This window comes from Toxotes jaculatrix, chromosome 21 (genome assembly GCF_017976425.1).
Source record: "Toxotes jaculatrix isolate fToxJac2 chromosome 21, fToxJac2.pri, whole genome shotgun sequence".
Classification (NCBI taxonomy): Eukaryota; Metazoa; Chordata; class Actinopteri; family Toxotidae; genus Toxotes; species Toxotes jaculatrix.
This window is the reverse complement of record NC_054414.1, coordinates 5,424,376-5,446,240: the sequence shown is the minus strand read 5'-3', so window position 1 is coordinate 5,446,240 and position 21,865 is coordinate 5,424,376. Positions and strand designations below refer to the sequence as shown.

Genomic DNA, 21,865 nt, shown 5'->3' with positions numbered 1-21,865 from the left:
TTGGAAAAGTTATGGAGACTTAAGTGGTCAGAGAGGATTCAACCCAAACGGGACCATGTAACAGACAAATATAAAGTCTGGCTTGAGTCTCAAAAGTGTGAGCCACAGAAATAAATGGATTTTAAGCTAATTTTCTTCTCTGAGCATTGTTTTGTAACCTGTACATAATCAGACTGGAGGACTGCTGTCACGCTCAGTTCTATACAACTGTACTTTCACTCCAACAATACCCAAATCAGACCAGTAGATGGAGACAGCCTGCAGTATTTGAAAAAAAAAAACAAAAAAAAAAACAGCCTGTTAAGTCCAGGATCTACAGTTAATTTCCAAACTAATCTCCAACTGAGCTGAAGCTTAACAGCACCATTTCACCTCTAAGTACTCTCTTTATTTAGGAACACTAGTTAATTACTACTAAACCTACTCTGGATCATGCAGGGAGGGAGACCAGTAACAACAACAAACTATATTCTGTAACTTTGAGGTAAAAGATAAGGCTTTTGAAACTAGTCACAGGTAAAGGATTTTTTTTGGGGGGTGAAAGGCACCGTCTCATGAGACAGAGAGGGTTCTCAGAGAGAGTATTGCAAGCGTATGAACATGTATGATCAGAGGGTATGAGCCCACATGCTGTGAAATGTGCAGCACTCCCACTCACACTGAGCAACTTCTCCACCCATCAGGGTGTTTTTGTCAGCTCTAAAAGGCTGTGTTGCACCTTCCACATCGGCGAGGAAAGATTGGTTCATTACAGCAGAGTGGTAAACCCATACAGGGCAGGTGCCGGCTGCGAAATGAAAAGATATATGATGCACCGACTTTGGTGCTCTCATCTTGTTCCACTTAAATGATCCCACTGCGATCATGCGAACCAGTTGGTCAAGAGGCATCCATTTGTTCTTTTTCATGTATTTATCTGCCATTGCCATCTGCCCAAAAACAGTTCTAAAAACCAGCTGTACACTACCTGCAGAGTACCAAACGACAGGCAGACAAGTGTAGCTAAAGTTAGCCACTGGCTGGTGCATTGTGCTGCTGAAGAGTCAGATGTGGAAGCCAAAAATGGAAGTAGAAGGACAGCAAATATTGAACTTATGCATCAGGTGGACAGAAACATGACTCCAGCTGAAAGCTAATGTTCCAACTGTCTGCTAACATGTTGGCCATATTAAACTAAAAGGAGACAATATGTCAGTGTTGTGTTCATAGACTGTTTCCACTATTGCAGGTTTAATGAAGAGAATTAACATCCATTATATAAAAAAATGGTAAAATGATTGACAGTGAGTTGGGGGGGGGGGGGGGCAGTGTTTTGCGTATCAAATGCATTGTAGTCATGAACCACTAACACACCTCGGTGGTGTTTATGTTTTCACTTTGGTTGAAGGGGTACATACCTTTGGGAATATGAACATTTAATAGTGAAACTGAAAACAAGACTTATTGACTTGGAGTGTTCAGTTTGTGCTTTGCCGTCCTGTTCAGTAACCATACCTCAGTTCTATTATAGACGTCATGTGAGCTGTGCTGCATTAAGTTTTTCATGTGCTGATTTTAGTTTGGCCTACTTGCTTTAACTTTCTTCGTCTTTGAGTCCATATTACGCAACAGAACTTTTCAAAAGATTTTTCAAGAATAGTCTGACTGGTCATTTTTCTGGTTATCAGAAAGGTCATACATACAGAGGCTTGATCATACACTGCCAGAGCTTTGGCACAGCAGTGACCCATTATAATAAATCTATTGTTGACTGCACTGAGAGAACAAGGGCTGCCTTCACTGACATTTTTTTTTTTTTACCTTGACATTCAAACTTGACTCCCCTAAAACCCATATTTAGCTGGCTAGAGTTGGAAGTGAAAATTCTCCCTGCACATTTAATCCTCATTTCCATCCTCTCACCTGCCACCACCACAATAAAACACCCCCAAGCACGACATTCATTACAGAATACATTATTTGTTTTCGCAGTGGAACTGAATTCTCAGCAGTGCAGATTGGCACAGCGTTCAGAGTTGTGAGTCATTTGGAGGCGACTCAGGCGGGAGAGAAAATGAGAGATGATATGAGGGAATGTTGTTGCAAGTAGGCTCACTCGTGTGTGGAGGGTATTAAATTGAGCCTTACCTACTTCTAGTATCAGGGGATGTCTAAACAAATCTACATGAAGCCAAAGTAAACATGCATTTCATATGATTTTTTTTTTTTTTTTTGTTAGTGTGTGTTCTTGCGTTCCTGACAGATGTGACAGAGAAACGGAATCGCCTAAACCTAGAGTTCAAAGACATAGAAAGAACCAGATGCGATACGGTCAGTGCTGTGAAGGCTTTTAAAGAAAAACAGTCAATTTACCTTCAGCAAGTGAAAAATAAAAGACTGCAGCTCTTCCCCTCTGTTGTAAAGATGATGGAAAGTCAGTCAGAGGCAGTTTTGGATGTACATGAGTACTGTGACATCTTGTAACAGTAAATACTGGAATACAGTAATTGTTTCGTAAATGTCAGAAGTGCTTTCACTTTCCAACCAGATTTAGCCTGGTGTTAGACGTCGAGATGTCTAGACAGCTTTTTATTTGCAAGTTGCCAATTCAGTGCTTGTAGGTGCATTAACAACAAGACTTGAGTGCAGTAAAAACAATGACAAAATCTTTACATTTAATAACTGTTGTAACTTGTAAGGTGTGAATTAAGAGCTAGATTTTGCTATTTTATGCTTGACAGCCCCTTGGGGAATGGTGGCGTTAATAGTAACCCACACTGGGTATCGTCTGTGCAGAATATGCTGTTTTCTGTGCTGCTGTGTTCCAGGCATCACTGAGAATCAGAAACTTGGAGTTCCCCCAAAGACTGTATTCCTGGAGGAAATGCATAGAGTAATGGCCCTTCAGATTCCTGGACCTTTCTAAACAATACAGTAGTCATCATGCACACACTGCTTTCAGCCAAGTGAGTCCATACAGCACAAATACATACACACACACACACACACACACAGGCTACAGAGGCACATCCACTAAAACACAAAAACACGGTTTTTGACCATGGGACCAGAAACTGGTCTGCATTTTTAATTGCAGAGACAAGGACATCGGCCTGTCCATTACAATCAATGATCACATTATATTCTATGCAACAATAAAGATTCACAAATAAACATCTGCTTCTGACATTATATCACACAAACATACGCTATGTAAGCCAGGGAAATAGGGCTAAAAATGATATACAGCAGGTCTCTGTTGTGTTTTGGTTACCAACATGTCTGTACAATACAAAGGCCTTTGGTTGCTCGGCTTTTGGGAGAAACAGGTCAGAATGTTGATTTGCTGTACACCGATGTCATCACCATTTTGTATTGGATTTAAGTTTCAAGGCACATAGATAAAAGTGACTGCACAGAAAAGTACGTATGCATGGCTGTACACAGTCAGAAACAAGCGCGTAAATTATGACCAGCTCGCCAAAAAAAATTGTCTTAGTCAGGATTATAATCTGTAGTGTGGAAAACCTACCTTTCATTTAGTTTCGCTGACCAAAAGAATATGTCAAGTTTGCTGCTGATCATGACTTATAAAGCCACATAGTTGTACCTGTTGTTGCTAAATATGAAGCCAAACTGCAACACAACGAATGTACAACTCTGTACCTTTTTTTCTGAGGGTGTATCTAGAAAAATAAATAAAGGTGGCACCCAGAAAGCATGTAAAGCTGTTTTTTGTCAGTGAGGAGACACAGAAGGTGGGCTACGCAACCCTACCCATGCAAGAACAAGCCAAGGATACCACGAATACATAGAGATTATATTGAACGGTGCATCCTCAGGAGTGCACGTTCTAGCCCTTCGCAAATTAAGTTATGTTTCGAAAAAAGAACCCGAGCACAAGAAGGCAGAGGTTTCCCCTCTTCCCCTGCTTCTGCCTCTCATCTGTACACTATACAGTGGTGGGAACCAGCCAGAAAACCAGACTAATGCCCTTTTCACATTTGGCGCTGAGCTGTACCCAGCGAGCATGGAGCCAAGATCCACGTCAACCCAAATAATCACAACTTTCTTCAGAATACAGCACGACCTCCTTTCAGAGACATTTTTAGGTCTTGATTTCACAAATGACAAAGAAAGCAGCTCCTACAGGCACTGTCTCATTGCCTCAGCTGTCCTTTTAGCGCTACATTTACACTGGTTTTGGCACAAACCATCTTATCAACATTTATTAAACATCAGAATGGTCCATTAAGTACATTAAGTCCATTTAGTATGTTTAAATAGCCAGCAGCAATGACAAGCATAGTGTGTTTTCCTCAGCATGGTTCAGTTCATCCCAGCTCAGTTCAGTTTGGATGGGTGTAAAATGTGTGTCAGCTCGTCTTATTCTTCACGAGCTGTGCACGCGAATGAAAGAGAAAGAGAGAGAAACAGATAGAGAGACAAAGAGAGAGAGAGAGCACAAGTAATTAACTGCGGATGATGAGAGAATAGTTCTTGCACTTCAGGCTTGAAAGCGCTAAATACCTTAATTGTAATGGGTGAAATTGTGAAATGAGTTTCCTAGCGTGACACACACACACATACACAAACACACATTTGGAAGAACATTCACAAATGCAGAAAAACAGAGATATACAGAAAGATACTGCATGTTTCAGGATCAGTCACAGGAATTTTATGTATGATAAATAATCCAACATGCTTCTGGTGGCTGGTATCTCTCACATAAAGCCTTTGGTCTTGGACTGCTTTACACACATATATACAAACACACAAACACAGTCAGTTGGGTCACTATGACTCCCTGATGCAGCCCTGGTCACCCTTATCACCCTCTGCCTTATTCAGACAAGGGTGCAAGGAGCTTACATCTGTGTGACACATTGAGAGCAACAAGGCTTAAGAGTGTGTTTTTTTGTCTTTATATGCCTATGTGTGCGTGACCATGACTGTGTGTGAGTGTGTTCCTACTTTGACAAGGGACTGAAGATGCTACAACTAGGAATGACAGCAAAGAGAAAATGCCATGACAAATTATATGCTGCGTGTCCCACTATCAAACACCTGTCTGTATATGTGTGCGGCTTCACATAATTATTTTCCACAATAACCTCCCAGTACAAGCTCTGTCTGCCTCCTCATGCCTTTTGACTGCACTGATTGATGACTTCTGAGTTGACTGATATACTGGGACAAAGTGAATCTGACACTAGAGCATATGGATGGTCTTATTACCACTATAGAGGCTTTGCAGATGTTTGACAAATCTCCCAGCAACCAGGTGTGTCTCCATCATGGAGGTCCGTTGGCGAAGTCTCGGTGCACAAAGAGCCTGATAGCTAAAACGGAAATGTATGTCTGCTGTGTATGTGGGCTCATTCAGTCAGCATTAATGGAGTGATAAGGTTTCCAAATTCAGTATATTGTGACATGGTCTTTTGTCTTGTGTTTAGTGGGTTAGCATGCTCACATTTGCTAACAGAGTTGAGAAATGGAAGGAGCAGTGGAGCCCCAGATTCTGGAAATAAACCCACTCCCATTCATTTTCCCCTGGACAGTGTTGGGTGATTAACAGCTGGAACCAACAGACTGTCTTTGCTGTCCCTTGAGCCACATCTCTGGAGTGGCTGATTTAAAAAAAAAAAAAAAGTAAAGCTGCATGAAGGTCCACTGATTGACTGATTACTCCATTAATCAGTCTGGCCTCCTGACTTCCCTATCTCTCACCATAAACCACTTAATATACAGAGTACAGGGATATACTGCACCTGTGTGCACACTTAAGCTGTCTGCTTATTGCTTTCACTATTCATCCACTGTATTGAATGCCACTGAGAGCTGAGAGATGCACTGAGGCAAAGTCCCTTTAATAGTATGCTTTTTGTGTTATTTGATTTGTAACACTGACGGTGAAGTGGTATAAGATGTGTTGGTTATAGTGTTAAATGGTATCCATAGAAACAAGCATCAGTGGGTCCCCCAGCAATGTTGCTTACTGTGAACATAGACGCATGTTTCTTATGACATTACCCTGACCTGTTTCGTATGTACGAGAATTCGTATGTTAGCAGTGTTTGTACTCCATGAGCAGTCTGTGTGAGAATTTGAATAGTCACTCAAGATTAAATCCACAAGGTTGCAGTCTTTTTACAGTTATAGCTTTTAAATTATTCTGTACCAATAAACTGTGACACAGTCAAGGCTGGATTATCATCTAAGCAAAGTGGGAACTGGGAGAACAAAAAATAAAAACATTTACCACTAAAATCCAGTATAGAAAAACACGTCTGGCATCATTATCTAATCTTGTAGCCCAGTCTTGTACAGCGGCCCCATGTAGATATATTAGTTTATATATTTTATATTTTTATATGTATTATTTTAGTTCATATATAATCATATCTATCCTAAATAAAACTGTTCAAATCAAGTTGTTGCAAACTGACATAAAAAAACGTGAGATGGCTTAGTATTATTCCAACGTAATGGTTGGTACAAACACAATGTACAGAGTACGGTAGATGTGGGAAATGCAATCAGCTGTTCTCAGCCATCGTTGCCCATGAACTGGTGACTTCTGAGCCATCAAAAGGCTTGTAACAACATTTGAAAATGTTGTTTTGGAAATACAACACTAAAAACTATTATATAGATGTTTAAGTGTATCTCTGTTTCTCACCCACCCACATGCACACCTTGATCTGTTTTCACCTGCATTCATGCAGCCAATTTCTTGTCTTCAATAGTTACAGTAAATACACAAGCTTTGCTTTCTTTCTATAGGTCCTTATCGCCCTCTGTCTGTCTCTCTTTTGACAAGGTGATATATATTTTCCTGCTGTCTGTGAAATTTAGTTTTTGTAAGCACATGCTGGCTGAGGCAAATGTGAAGCTGAGGGCGTTGACCACATTTCAACATGGAAATCTTACATTGTCGAAACACAGCACTTTACAAGTAGAAATGGGCTCTTTATAATTGCATCACTGGCACAGGAGGCAACTATTGTAAAGACCAGGATACAGTGAAGTATAAATTACACATGATAGACTTCACAAACATAGTTTCAAAGCTGTCCTTGATGCATATCACAACAATACAGAATTTTACAGCAGGGATTGCCTTTGAAATTTGTTTTGGTTAGGACATGAAGTTGTCTATGTGCCGAACTTTCCCCCAGAGGTTTACCGAAAACCATTTACAATATACAAAGTCATGCGGTTTTGAACTGCGCAAGGTCAGAGCAGCTCCCGAGATGTCTTCCCATCCTTCCGCTTAATCAATAATCCATGATATTAAATTCTGGCCTTTAGGGATCAATGCAGCTCCTTCCACGGAGATGCCAGCTAGAGAGGGAAAGAAATCATCCATCCTTTGTGGGTAAATAAGATATGTTTGGAGGAGTTTGCCATTTTGTTGCCCTGTTGATCATGTGAGGCCAGACTTATCAGCTGGTATGAATAAAACATGACCACAAAACTATTCATCTTTGGGTTGTGGTTGCTGATTTTTAGCTTTCAGAATCTCTGGAGAATTGCAGTGCCGGCTTCCACTGAAATGTTTGGCTGACTTCTTCAGCAGTATTTCCACATTCAGAGAAATCAATGCCGAGGAGTCACAGATGGAGCTCAGTACCCCCCAGACTTGTCTCTGCCATGGTTGGACTGGCCTCAGTAGTTCTAGTAGTTCTATATATACATAAATATATAAGAACTTGATCTGAGCCTCAAGCAGGTGAGCGTGAAAGGCAGGGCAGTCTTATTTATGTTTGATTTCCACATCAGTTATTTCTACTGTATTGAAAATCACTTCAGTCAGGTATATTGTTGCTTCACCTCAAGGCTAACCAGCTCAAGTTACCTCATTAACCCAAACATCGAGTTTTGAGCTGGAGTCAGTGTACTTTCCCCAACCTCTGAAAACCCTAAAGAAATTGTTTATTTTTCACTTAGACTTTGTTCATGTGTCAGTGTCCGTGAGCAGCAGCTATTACATCACTCTCCTGCCCCCGCATCTTTGAGCAGGGGTCACTAGCAGTGCACTGGCAGCACATCAGTCTGGAAGCCCCAAGAGCCACTGCTCAATCTCTCTGGCCTCCCTGGATGTGACCGCCTCTCCTTCACCCTCAGATGCTGGTCTGCAGCTCGCTGTTGAGCAGGGCAGCATTGTGAGTCTCGAGGTTGGCGTTGATGATTACAGCGTCATTAACCATCCTGCTCCTGTCAGCCCTGCTGTCACTACGCTCTATCTCGTCCAGGCCTGCCACCTTTTTCAGGCACAGAACGTTCTGAAAGCTCTTCTTGAAGTTGTCCGACAGAAAGGCGTACAGGATGGGGTTGGCGCAGCTGTTGGCATAGCCAAGGACCACCACGAAGTCAAAGGTGCTCTTCACAGCAGAGGTGGGGCTGATGGAGCCGGTGACGGAGGTGACATTGAAAATGTAGAAAGGCAGCCAGCAGAGGACGAACACCGCCACCACGATGGACACCATTCGGGTCACCTTACGCTCCGAACGTTTGCGTTTGGTGGAGCCCACTCTCATGCCGGATGACTTGACCTAACAAAAGGAAGAACTGTCAGTGGCTTAAAATCTCAAGAATGCAAGCACAATGTTCACACTATGACACACAGAAAGATGGAAGAGCTTCACATTGTTCTATATATTATAAACACATTTGTTTATTTTATTGTTTTTTTGGCGAAAGTTAGATGAGAATATTTATGCGATTCTAATCTGTTAAATATGAAACAAACAGGACATTTAGCTGAGCTTAGCCTACAGATTAGCAGCTAAGCTACAGTGACAGTGACATTTTAAATTCTTTTTAAATTACATTGTGTATCTGAACAAGTAAACATAACTTAGGTGGCCCAAATAATTGGTTTACTTGTGAATTCTTAGTAAAAATAGCTTGTCACTAAATTTTGAGAACATCAGACATGTAAAAACAAACAAACATAGTTATTATGATGCCACCCTTGCAGCAATAGGCTCTCACCTTGACTATAATAAGCAGGTAGCACAGACATATGACTGCCAGGGGCATGAAGAATCCGATGAAAAAGGTGTAGAATATGAAGGCTGTGTAATAGACGTCCTGGGGCTCCGGCCACACAATGCCACATACTGGCACCTTGTCCAGGCCACTGAAGATCATAGTTGGTAGGATGACTAACAGCGACACACCCCAGACTGTCATGTTAATTAGCTTGGCTACACGGGGCTTCCGCCATTTTGTGGACTTTATAGGGTGGACCACAGCCAGGTATCGATCGATGCTCATCACCATCAAACAGAAGATGCTGGTGAACTGATTGAGAGAGTCTGGCAAGGGGTGGAGGAGGAGAGGAAGTAGAGAAGTGAGCTTATGTGTCACGCAATCAGAAATCAATATAAGACTAAAAAAAAAAAAGCAAAAGGTTGATCACAGTGAGATAGAAGCCACTTCAAATGGTTTGCTCGATGTCTTGTTGAGTTAGATGTAAAGATCGTTACAACATTTATATCTGTCTGTAAATGTGAAGCTTCAGCAATGAAATGGTCAGCTAGATAGGCTCTGCCGAAATGAAAAAAAAATCCTCCTACAAGCTCCTCTAAAAATGACAAGTTACAGTGCCTTTCCAAGAAACAGTATAGAAAAAAAACCTTCCATAAAACCACAACTTGACATTTTTACACGTATGGCTTTTGTACAGATAAAACAAATGAAAAATGTTTTCTTAATTAGTGAGGTTTAAAAGCAACTAAATGTTTCCCCATGTTTCCAGACTGTTGTTAACAGTCTTCTGGCTGTAGCTTCAATTTTTTTTAGGTTTTTCATTAACGTTTTCGTTTAATTGCAACAAAAGCAGATAATGATGGGTGCTGTTGGGGAACCTGATAGTGCTTCTTTGCCCAGTGAACCTGCTGTTGCTGCTGCTTTCTGAAAAGCACCATTAGCCTTCTAATCTACACCCACCTACTGTCATGATCACCCTGCACAGAGCCTCTCCAAAGGGCCAGTGCACCAGTGCCAGCTGCAGGGCGATGAACGGCAGGCTCATCATGCAGAGAACATCTGCCACTGCCAGGTTCAGGATGTAGATGTTGGTCACTGTCTTCATTTTGGCATAACGCAGGATGACATAGATGACCAGGGTGTTGCCGCAGAGCCCCACGGCGCATACCATAAAGTAGATGAAGGTGATGACCACAGAGCTGGTCTTGTCCTGGTGGGACTCTCCAGGCTCAGAGGTGTTCTGGTCCAGGTTGGACTCATTCCCTTGGATGTAGCTGTCATATAGCAGGGGCTCAGGAATGGAGGTGTTGGGGGGAGTCGAGAGGAAGGGCCACTGATCCAAGGCCATGATGGCTGAAAGGGTTTTAGGGAATCAAAGGGTTCTAAGCATCTAAAAATGACTAGGAGTAAGAGATAAGGTGTGATCAGAGAGGAGTTCAGAGATGGTAGATATTAATGAGTTCTGGTTTCAAGTGGCAATCATTGATTTTAACGCAGAGGGTGGTGGAAGTATGGATCGAAGGACTTTGGGTGTTAGGTTCTAAGATTAGCCTGAGGTACTGAGAATTTGAGACCTTGGGGTCTGGGAGCTTTGGCCTGCGGATATTGGGACAACTAAGGATTTTTGTGCACGAGGAACCACAAGTATCACATCCCAGCTGTAGAGAGATGGTAAAAGGGCAAGATAGATCTATGGAAAGAGAGACAACAGAGTACAGAACAGTAAGTTTGGCTGAGAAACAGAATATATCCTTAGACAAGAGTCCTTTAAGATCCATGGCAACAGTTGCAAAGCTATGTTACATAACTGCTTTCACACCTTTATTCAGAATAACATGTAAAATACCCTCTCAAGAGAATGCGTCAGATATTTTCTATACATGTTTAGTTCTTCCTTTCCTTGATTATCTCCAACACTTCTTTTTCCCTTCACAGCAAGCTTTTGGCAGACAGAGAAATTGAAGAGATGGATAAATCCAGCCAGGTCCAATTTTTTAAATGATGTGTAGTTTTCTAAAAATAATTTTTGGCCATTTTCTCCTTCATTTGAGAGACACAGCAGAGACAGAAAAAATAACTGGCAGAGCCATAGGTGAAACACACACAGGATACTGGAGATTTTTGGTCTGTTTCTGAGCCAGCAGCCACCAGGACACCTTGCATTGCTCAACATCATCCCAAATACGCACAACTTTGATGTCATGACCATGATCTGCACTGAGTTTGACCTAATGACGATATCTATCATGACTTTTGACATTTGTGTCTGTGCTTGTATTCAGTGGTAACATTTCTGATGGATTTCATCAGGTATTCTGCTCTTTTCTTTCTCTGTAACTTTGTCCAGACCATAATCCCCCCAATGCTATATTGAGCCTGAGTAGTCCAGGTCAGGCGTGTGCGTGCGTTTGTGTGTGTGTGTGTATGCATGCCTCCCTCATGTGTGCATACATGCAAAAAGGTACGCCTGAGCGAGAGAACGACAGGGGCACCGCACTGCCGAAGACAAATGTTTATTCAATTGATCTTGGGGACAAACAGCTCTGACACTGTGGCAGGATCACTCACTCTTCCCCTGCAGTGACAGCAGTTGGCTCAACAGGGACAACAGTCCAGTTTTTGCTTTCATAATTTGTGATTGGCACATGTGGGCCCACTTTGGACTGTCCACTTTGTGCTAATTAGTGATATGGTGATATAAAGGTTGGGTACAAGAAGCTGTTATCACAGAAGATGGACCATTATACTTGTGTATGTGTGTGCATGCATGCAAAGGTTAGCCTGACAGCGTGGCTCTGGGGATTTTGTTGTATTCTTTTATTAATGCACAGTACAGTATTTCTCACTTATTAAATATAAATAGATAATCATTTATTTCATAAAATGTTAAACAGTAACCACAAATGCTCGTCAGTGATTGCAAGAGCCACAGAAGTGTTTTAGACAGTAAAACAGCCATCAGGTTATCAGAATTGTCATTGATTACGTTTGTCAGCCTATTTCAGGACTGTAAAGAGAGATAAATGTTGCCAGTTCTATTCCTCTATTGGCCAGTTGCCACCAGAAACAGTGGAGGTTCATCCATTTTCACATGGTGTATTTGACGTAGACAGCTGTGAGGCTGGCAGTTGGAAATATCTGCAATGGAGCTTGTCTCAGCCTGATTTGATGAGCTGCTAACTGAGCTGAAACTGGTCAGGCTGAGATTTGGAGGCAGGATTTACAGCCTTTGTTGCTGTAAATCCTGCTTTAGCACTTTTCTCACCACTGTCAAAGTAATACAGAGGTGGACGCAGAATTTGAGAAAATTCAGCTTTTAAAGTTATAATCGTTAAAATTGCAGTGCCGGTTGACTTGGCGCCACCTGTGTTTACTAGTGGTAACAGCGGGTGCAGGAATAGTGGACCCCACCACCAATGATGAAAACTACTATGCAGACTGTTAATACGCTGAATGATTATTGTTGATCAATATTATCAAAAATGGGGTCTGGTTTTATGAAAATTTTAAGGATCATTACTTTAAATACAAAATTCTGAAATCCACAGACACAATGTCTGTCAGCCTTTATTAACAAGTATTGGTGGAGCCACATTATTGTGTTGGTGAGTGTGCGTGACAGAGTGACTGAGCACTAAAAAACACATCCACTGTCAACTGAGCAGGAGCCATAGGCTATTTACTGTATGTGTGCCAAGATCATTTGTTAACATCTTTTAGTTTAATTATAAAGCAGCTTAAATTGTACTATTAAGTGTAAAGGAGGGTTTAGTGCTCTGCTGATAGGTCTGATAGGCTGCTTGAGATTCAGAGGAAAGCATACATTGTAGGATGGGTGTCAGGAGCTGCTCAGAGCTGACTGTGTGAACAGAAAGCAGCAGCGGCTTGGCTTGATGCAGCCTCACACTAACCTGCGGGCTGCATGTGATAAATGTCCAGCTCAACAGGAGATTTCTTGCATTCAAAGTAAAGTAGAAACTCTCATCCAATAGCACTCTGGTTGGTTTATCTTTCCTCTCAAGGACACATTTTGAAATGGCTGCTCTAGGCTTCAAACCTTTGACCTCTTAATTCGAAAAACAATCTCCTTGCTCTCCCTAACATAATTCCTGAGCAATTCTCCCAGTGAACTAAGATAATGACAGCAGTCTCTCCACATGAATTGCACCTGTTTCAGTTATTTTTGATGTGCTGAGATGAGTCAGTACACTTGCCCTCCTCTTATACCAAAAAAAAAAGCAGAAACAGACCTTGAAATGTGCATTAAGCACACGTTGCTGGTTTGAGTTGGGGATTTTTATTTAACTGAATTTGGATGACAAAAACTAAATAACCTCTGCGCCAAGATTTTGCACACGTGTCTATTTCATGATAGGTTTGATAAAAACGTATCTTTTATCAAAATAGAAGATAACCTATGTAAGGATTGTATTACAGTGCGCACAAGCAAGCCAGAGTCCTCACACAAATGCCATTAGATGAAGATAAATTTAATGAGCACATAAAAATCAGCACAAAATTCCCAATTCTCAATTCTCAACCTTTTTCATTTTTCACTTACTTTTAAATTGAAAACTTCATCCTCACATCAAGTCCAAAGTGGCGACACGTCCGTCAGCAGAGAATATGGAGTCCAGCCGCTCCGAAGCGGCGCTGACCTGCTGGAAAGCTGCATCCCGCCAGCCTCTCCATCCACCTGCTGGTGTTACGCACGGCGCCGGCGATCAGCCGCCCACTCGCCGCCTTCGCCAGAGCTGGTGGTTATACTACATCTCTCAGGTCATTTTACCTCCGAGAAATATTCCGAGTTTGTTTAACGAAACTTTGACACCGCGTCTGAATCGAGGGGAGGAAGAAAAAAAAAAAAGCCAACGTGCGCTCAGAGTGCGCTGCGTCCAACAGTCAGAGCGGCAGGACGCACGACTGCGCCGCAGGGAGAGAGAGGAAGAGAGAGAGACAGAGAGAGCGAGAGAGAGAGAGAGAGAGAGAGAGTCAGAAAGCGACAGATTAGTAGAAACCTTGAGCGCGTCACCCTGTGTGCGTCGGTGTCCGGCAGTTTGCTGATTTTGAGTCATGCGTATGAGTCGGCTCTTTTTCTGGTGCCTTTTATCATTAAAGACCACAGTTGTGCAACATTTGCTTTGCTGCAAACCACAGGGTCTTAAATATATCAAGGTAAACCAAAATGGAGTGGAGTGTATAGAACATACCTGAACTTTCACAGCAGCTATGATCCTCCAGGTGCATCAAAAAACATTTGTTCTTGTTGATTCTTGCAGAGCATGTACAGAAAAAAAAATCAACCCTAAGCTGCCAAATAGACTGATGGTAGACAGTTTGGCTGCCTCTTGCCAAATTCATCAGCTTCCACTGCAATTATTTCAAGTGTCCAGGCCTTGAAAATGCAGCTCGCAGTCATCGTTGCACATTCTTGTCAGCTGACAGTGTTGATTACACTCGGATCTGATGGATGAATCCAATCCCCCTTTTCCGCCTTTATAAAGGAGGAGTTTTCAAGCAAGTGCAGATGGTGGGAATCTTCCGTGACCTCTCTCAGTGGAGAGCTCCATGAGAAAATGTCCTGGCACTTCTCTTAACATAGCAACACAAAAGTGCTGCTATTATTAACGCCAGCTGTTGTGCTATCAAAGATTAATACTTCTATTTATGTACAAAATGATGGGAGGGACTGAAGCTGCTCAGAGGAGGAAGCATTGATGAAAGAAGTTAAGACAGAGGGTTTGTGGGTCTGAGGGTTCGTGTCCTCAGTTGTTCGGAGCAGAAATCCCCTTCCATGTAAATCAGTGTCCGGTCAGGAGAGTTGTTGGTTCAGGTTTGTGTTTGCTGTGGTTTGAGGTCAACAAGTTCTCTGGGTGAGTTCACCCTTGTTTGTGATGCTGAGAGGAACTACCCAGATGCTGACTGTGGCCTTACAGTGAATGGGCAGATGTGAGAGTGGTATCAGTCTTCTCTGGGCAGTAAAAAAAAAAAATGAACATATTTAAAAATGTCGATGTCATTTTGGGCTCTAATCAAGAGGGTTCTTGGGAAATGTGGTGCAGATTTTGAGAAACAGCAGCACCTAACGTACAACGTAACACAATCATTCTGTCCCTGATCTGATATGTTAAGTGACTTTATCAGTGCTGTAAAAATCATCTTTGCAATGTTTAAAACTGCTTTACCTCACAGCTCTGGAGTTAATTAGTCAGCTTGGTGTATGCATGATCAGCAAAGCAGCACTCTTTTCAGTAAAATCAATCATTTTGTTCAAGTTGATTCTGCTGCTCAGTACCAGCACCCACAGAGTACGTGCTGAAAGAAAACGTTCAAAGCCAAAAACAGAGTCAAAGTCAGAACTTTTATTGAATCAAGCTCTGGTTGTTGGGCCATGGTCTTATCTGGATACATGGACGTTTAAACGCACTACTTTGTGCCTTTAGATTGCTGATTCACAGTATAATGAATCTCTCAACATAAACACACACACATAGCCTTGAACGCCATTGCGCAACAGCTCTCTACTTGGCCTTCAACTCTGACACACGTCTAAGTCAACATGAATCCTAGTTAGAAGAGTAAAGGTCCATTCATGATAACAATAACAAGACACTGAGATGAGACACTTTCACACACTCCTGTGTTAGTCCTTGTGTATACGGACGAAGCAACATGTAAGCAGCACATAGCAACAGACACACTCACATTTTAACCAGTGCAGCTGTCTGTGCCTTCCTAGACAGCAGAATGCCGCTGCCTTCTCTGTATAGCTGCAAACTAGAAGCTTAATTTCTCATTTAGGTGCCTACGTGCGTGATTTTTGTACTTTGAGTTGTGAGCTCTGTCAGATCCATTTGAACGGATCCAGGACAGACAGTGACGGAGGGCGGCAGCTGCAGATGTGCCGCTGATGTATTGTTTGTGTTGTTTAGACGAGGTGATGCTGGAAAGAGTGAAGGCAGCTAGAGAAAAGTGTCAAGCCGAATTCATCCTCGTTTTCCTTCTGCAGCCCAGTGGCTCTTGCCTGTTACCCTGTCATGAGCTGTTCTTTTGCCTCCTTCTCAGCCAGGTTCACGTACACTTCATGGCCCCTGGCATACTGAGTACACAAACACGTCTCCAAAAGTGTGAGTGATTCGATGCTGCTGCGAAATGTCTTGACGTTGTGCTCATTGTGAAACTCTTCCAGGGAGAAAGTAAGCATTCATTGTGACATGATTTATCTGCTGTTTATCACCTTGACTCCTGGTGACAGTGCAGTGCTGCAGCACATACTATTATATCACACACAGTATGACGTCCTTAGCACCGAGAGCAAGAGCCAAGATGTCACATATCGACTAGATCATGCAGCATGGACAAAGAAAATAATAATGACTGGTCCTCAAGGTCATAGAGCTTTTAATATTTGAATATATATTTATATATATTTCTCTTCTGATCAGTTTGCTTAACTCAAAAGTGGATAAGTTCCCTGCTGCTTGGCTTGAAGTGAGAGAGAGAGAAAGAGAGAGAGAAAACAAACCTTTCAGTGGGCATTGACGGCAGGCAAACCTATTTTTGGGCCTTTTTTTTGCCTCACATAAAAGTTTAATTGAATTCAACATTGCACAATGCACTGAGTGGCACTGGTGGTCGGTGTCACATTAAGTCAAGACAGGGCAGGCCCATGGATGGATTGTAGGACAATGGGTCCCCACAGACATTAAAAAAGCCGCCACTTGTGATCCCCTTATAGTCGTTTTCCATCTTTTTGTAGTCATTCTAAGTCCTCTTATAGTTGTTTTGTGTTTGCATTCTCTTTGTAATCGTTTTTTGCATCTTCTTGTAGTAGTTTGTGTCTCTTGGTAACTGTTTTGTGTCTTTATGTAGTTGCAGTCCTTTTGTGTCTCTCTAACTGAAATGTTACAGGTGCAGCTGTTGCATCTGAATTTTCAGATTTACTTCACACTGGAGATGAAGCAGGATACTGTCTGACTCCTGGCTAAAACTTCCTGCTACAGCAGAGCCACACTGACACCACCTCTGTACATACAGTATTATATTAGACATTACAGCACACTATACACAGCATACCTCTTTTTATTCCTATTTATACACATGAGTAATCACATTGGAAGAGCTCATATAGTTTGTGAGTGTTTGCACACAGAAGAGCCTGAAGAGGCTTGTTTTCATATAAGCGCGAGGTGTCAGATCACCACACTTGTGTGTGCACACACACACGCACACACTGATTTTCTGTGTCTCTCACCTAAAGAAGCAGCATAGACGTCAGAGTAGAGATGGAAATTTAAATGTGACGACTGTGTCACGCTGTCTGTCGTCTTTTGAATATTTGTAGTCTCAGATTTAGCTCAGTCCCAGATTTTTGGAAAAATGCGAAGGCTGAAATCAGTGTAGCTGCAAAGCAGCTGAGTGACATTAGACATTCAGACACAACGAATGCTGGTGAAAAAAATACCTGAATGTTTCTGCATGTGTGTAGAGGTTTTGTGTGTTGTTGTTCAAACAGTGTGTCCCTGCTCCTTCTTGTAGGTTGGCCTTACCTTTTTTCCGTGATATAAAAAATATAGTTTCTCTAGCAGGGTGTGTCTGGAAAGTGTTGTGTGAAATGAGGGCCTGGAGGGTGCACTGGTGGGCGACTGTCCTGGAGGAAAGAAAGCCTGCTCCTGATGGAGCATGAGGTGGCTGGTGGAGGAGGAGGGGTGGATCCTGCAGGGGGTCCTTACCCAGGAACAAGAGCCTGCAGTTCCTAAGCAGTTTCAAATCCAGATTAACTACATTTTATAAGAAAACATCTCGGGGAGCCAGAACCAGGAAGACTACAAGTGCACAGATTTAATCAGAGTGTCACAAGGAGAGTCTGGCTGCAGCATTTTGCGTGACCTTAAGTCGAGACAGGCGAGTCCAGAATGAAGTCCAGCTGTCAAGAGTAGATGTAACAAATGTGTGTATTACAGTTTACATGCAGCTGAATGAGAACAACCAACAGTAATCTCATATGTTTTGCTAAAGCTTGTTTTGTATCTGCTTTGTTTTAGAAAGACAGGGATGCAAAGCGTTTTAAGATCTGTTCTCTGCATGTGATTTCAATTTCATTAGGTTCTGAGATGCCCAGTTGTTAGTATCACTAAAGCACATGGGAAAGGAGTTAAATGCTTGACATTTAGAGGATCGAGGGAAACATACTACTGAGTGTTATCTGCATAAAAATGACGGTCTTGCGTCTGTGTAATAGTGGCAGCGTGTGGTGAGAGAACATTAAGATACGGATGATGAGCCAGAATTATTCATAACAAAAGCCGTATTTCTGTGCAGATATCACTAAAACATAACAGTACAAAGCAGATCAGTCAACAGAGTCAGTGCAGTGGAGGGTTCAACCTCACGTTGCGTGCACGCAGCCAGCAGGCCTGCTGCCTGAATTAAACTTTAAACACTCCCGGTCTCAGCACTCCACAAGCAAGTTGTGAACTTACATAAGAAATCTTTATTCACCCAGACAACACATGATGATATCATGACCGCCGAAATATGTCTCAGGCACAAACCTCTGAGGTTGAGCGGAAACATTTCTCAGAACGTGAATCATCCTGATGACAAGTGGATTACATGCCACTGTGTTATTGCTGCGATCGGACCGTGAGCTGTCAGCGGACACATGTTTCGGGGGCCCGTGTGGCCGCACGCTCAGTGCTTTGATGCAAAGCACCACTTAGGTGAACAATAAGCATATGCCATCGCTCTGATGGGGGACCTTTATGGTCCTAAACTGGAATCCATGGCAGGTTTTTTAAGAAGCACAATCATAATCTGCTTTATTAACAGTGAATAGAAGATTGGCAGACGCATTGCTGGAGCCTGTTAAGCTTCTTTTAGCAGTAACAATCTGTGTGAGAATTATAGTCATATTCTGCCTTTGGATGTTCTTGTAATCACCTCCTTTTTTTTTTTTTTTTCCAATTTCAGTTTATTCTCAGCAGAGCAGTACATCACTGTGGCATTGTAGACTAAGGGCACAGGGGCAAGACAAACAATTTTCTCTTTGTGGCTGTAGGAAATACTCATTAATATGAACTGATACAAACAACAAAACAAAACGCTGCCTTCTCGTGTTATGGACGTGAAAATGTTCAAACTCAGAAATTTTCCCCTCCAAAAAAAAAAAAAAAAAAGAATTGTCCTATTAGACTCTAATCACATTCACCTTCATGAGATGTTACAGGGTGAAGGGTTGCAGATTACAGTCATATACAGTTTCATGTAAGGTGGTATTATTTTGATTGGCTGATTCAACTTGATTATTTTGCACTTGATTAAATAATGAAACATTAAAAAGTCGGGTGGTGACAATATTTTGAACCAGCTCACGAAGTTTTGTGTTAACTGTTAGCTACAGCCGATGAAGCCAGCGACAGTCGTCTTTTCAGGTGACAAAACCTACAGTCTGGCTGCAAAGAGCTATGTGTAAATACTGCACCACCTTCAAGGACATTTTGTCTGTCTATGCATTTTCAGTTTTTTTTTTTGCGTATCATTTAACGCTGCTTTGGTTAGGTTTAGGGGTCAGTCAGTAGAGAAATGATGTGACCTGAAATGACAAGCGAAAAGCCAAAAATGAGTCGTGATAACAAAGCGGTGTGTTATTCATACAGCATGTGGTAATACCAGGCTGGAAAGAGAAACCTGCTTTTGTTTGTTTCTGTGTGAAATCAAAGACCCATTGTTTTAAAAGCCATTGCAAATTTCGAGTGGTACCAGATGGTCTGCAGTGAATTTGTGTGTTTTCTGCAGCTTTTTCTGTATTTAGCATTGACTGAAGAGCCTTTGGGGTCTTATGTGGCCAAATTAGACAAGAGTCAGTACCTTATCACTGTGAGAGTCAGCCCATCATCGGATCCCCAGTACCTAAAAACAGCTCATTGATAAACCCTCATTCGGTCCGTACCGCCCTCTGCATGATCTTGGGACAATTTCCAGTGAGAATCTAGATTAGGTTGTTTCCCTCGAGGAATGTAAAGTAAGATGGATGGTTTGGTCAGTTTCAGACTCAGAATGAAGTGGAAAGATATGTTTTTAGATTATGCAAAGCGAAAACAAAAACTTCCACTGAGAGGATGGAGAAGGCAGATTTTGTTGTTTTTAAGTGTCCTTGAGCAAGATGCTGAACCTGTCTCCTCTGTATAGAGTACATACTCTCACACAGAGACACAACAAAGGGAATAGTTTTATTTTAGAATTACCTTGTTGAAACATTGATTTAGTCTTTGTGATAAATAAATAAAAAATAAAATAAATAAAAACAGTAGCATTGTCTGGGTCCAGCTGAAAGGAGTGCAGACATCACTCACTTTGTATCCCAGTCTGAAAACAACCTTTTAAAAGAAACGTTCAGGGTTAGATTCAGGAAGTCGTTGTAAAAGTGACGCAATTATAATTTGTGGCTCGGATGTGGCTGAAGTGATGTATTATAAACATGCAAAAAGCTCAGGAGTTTTTCACACTGAGATGTGAAAACATACCATGAAAGGAATCAGACATGTGCCAGTGCAGCTTTCATGTGAATGCACAAATCTGTTTTCTGGTCACTGACGTTGGCCTGCACTTTTCCCCTTCTGATGTCTCCCATGTAACTGCTGCCGTTTCCAAACAAAACCAAACGCCAAAACCTGCCTGACCCTCCAGACTGAATCTGTCTGTTAAGTTTGCAGCCGTGTTACATCGGGACTTTATTAATGTACAGATGAGGACTGGTTTGAATGTCACCTCAGGAATGGATATTAGTGATCTAAGATTGCTTTGTAATGGTAATCTGTTTCTACAGATGAACGTGACATTGGTCTTATTCATGAAAAATATCATTACTATTCATTAAGAAATTCAAGCTGAGGCCCAAACGTGGCTTTGACAAGGCATGTGGGTAATCAAACCACTAACTTCAAATACAAACTGTGTGCTTCATCCCTGAGATTGACCCACCATTACTGCAATATCCTCTCTGATCCTTTCTCTTTATATGAGCGTCCATCCTGTCCACTCTTTCATGATCATGTTCAGTCCATGTGAAGCACAAGGTCATTTACTGTCTCATCTATACATTATTGATGTGCAAAAATGATTGCATGTACTGTATATGCATGACTTTTGCTTTTTTTTTTGCCTTTGCCTTTTGAACACAAAAGGCAAAGGCTTTATCTTCACATATTATAGCACATGCCAGTGGTGGAAGATGTCCTCAGATCCTTACAACAATCTAAAACAACTCTGAAGTCCTGCATTCAGAATCCTGTTTACTAGTATAATAAGCAAAATGTACTTAAAGTACCAAAGTAGTGTTAGTGCTTGTTCTGTAGAAAATTCTCTTATAACTGACGGATTAAAATATATGACTTATGTAGATTAGTCCTGTGATTCGCAGCCTGGGCAGGCCTTTCCGAAGCATCACAAGATAAATCTGAGAGGCTCTGAGATGAATAATGGGGTAGGAAATAAAAAAAATAAAAAAAAGCTAAGTTCCACCACATTTATTTTCCCCTCTAATCTTTGCATTTTTTGTGAAATATTGAAAAATATTGGATAATTTTACCCCTTAAGGCTTTGAAAAATGATTTCAATGGAACCATCTGAGAAGTTTAGAAGGTAAATAACTCTTTGGGGGAACTCTTAACAAATTATAGATGTGAAAATAACGGTTCAGTTGCTCTAAACCAGTGTATTTTTATCACGCCTAATTAGCCATGATTTTTTAAAACTTATTTTTTATCGTGAATGCCTGCAACACAACCTTTCACCCCTCAATTCATCATCATTCCAGACCTGAGAATGCAGCTGACTGAAAGCATATATGCACCAGTGATTACTGAAGAATCGGTTATCTGTG

At 41.7% G+C, this 21,865-nt stretch overlaps 1 protein-coding gene across 1 annotated transcript; it reads right to left on the bottom strand.

The window, feature by feature from the left end:
* Positions 1-5,569: 5,569 nt before the first annotated feature.
* Positions 5,570-14,596, bottom strand: sstr2a (somatostatin receptor 2a). Its single transcript, XM_041067402.1, has 5 exons — positions 14,193-14,596; positions 13,544-13,905; positions 9,943-10,672; positions 8,983-9,308; positions 5,570-8,540 (listed from the first exon to the last, which is right to left on the bottom strand). The coding sequence occupies exons 3-5, from the start codon at positions 10,328-10,330 to the stop codon at positions 8,109-8,111; spliced, it is 1,146 nt and encodes a 381-aa protein (XP_040923336.1). The 5' UTR covers positions 10,331-10,672; positions 13,544-13,905; positions 14,193-14,596; the 3' UTR covers positions 5,570-8,108.
* Between the last annotated feature and the right edge of the window lie 7,269 nt (positions 14,597-21,865).

Coding starts and splice junctions, on each gene's coding strand:
- sstr2a (XM_041067402.1), bottom strand. CDS start 10,330: ATGGCCTTGGATCAGTGGCCCTTCCTCTCGACTCCCCCCAACACCTCC. Junction 9,309..9,942: donor CAGGGTGATCATGACAGTAG/GTGGGTGTAGAT, acceptor ACCCCTTGCCAG/ACTCTCTCAATCAGTTCACC. Junction 8,541..8,982: donor ACCTGCTTATTATAGTCAAG/GTGAGAGCCTAT, acceptor TCCTTTTGTTAG/GTCAAGTCATCCGGCATGAG.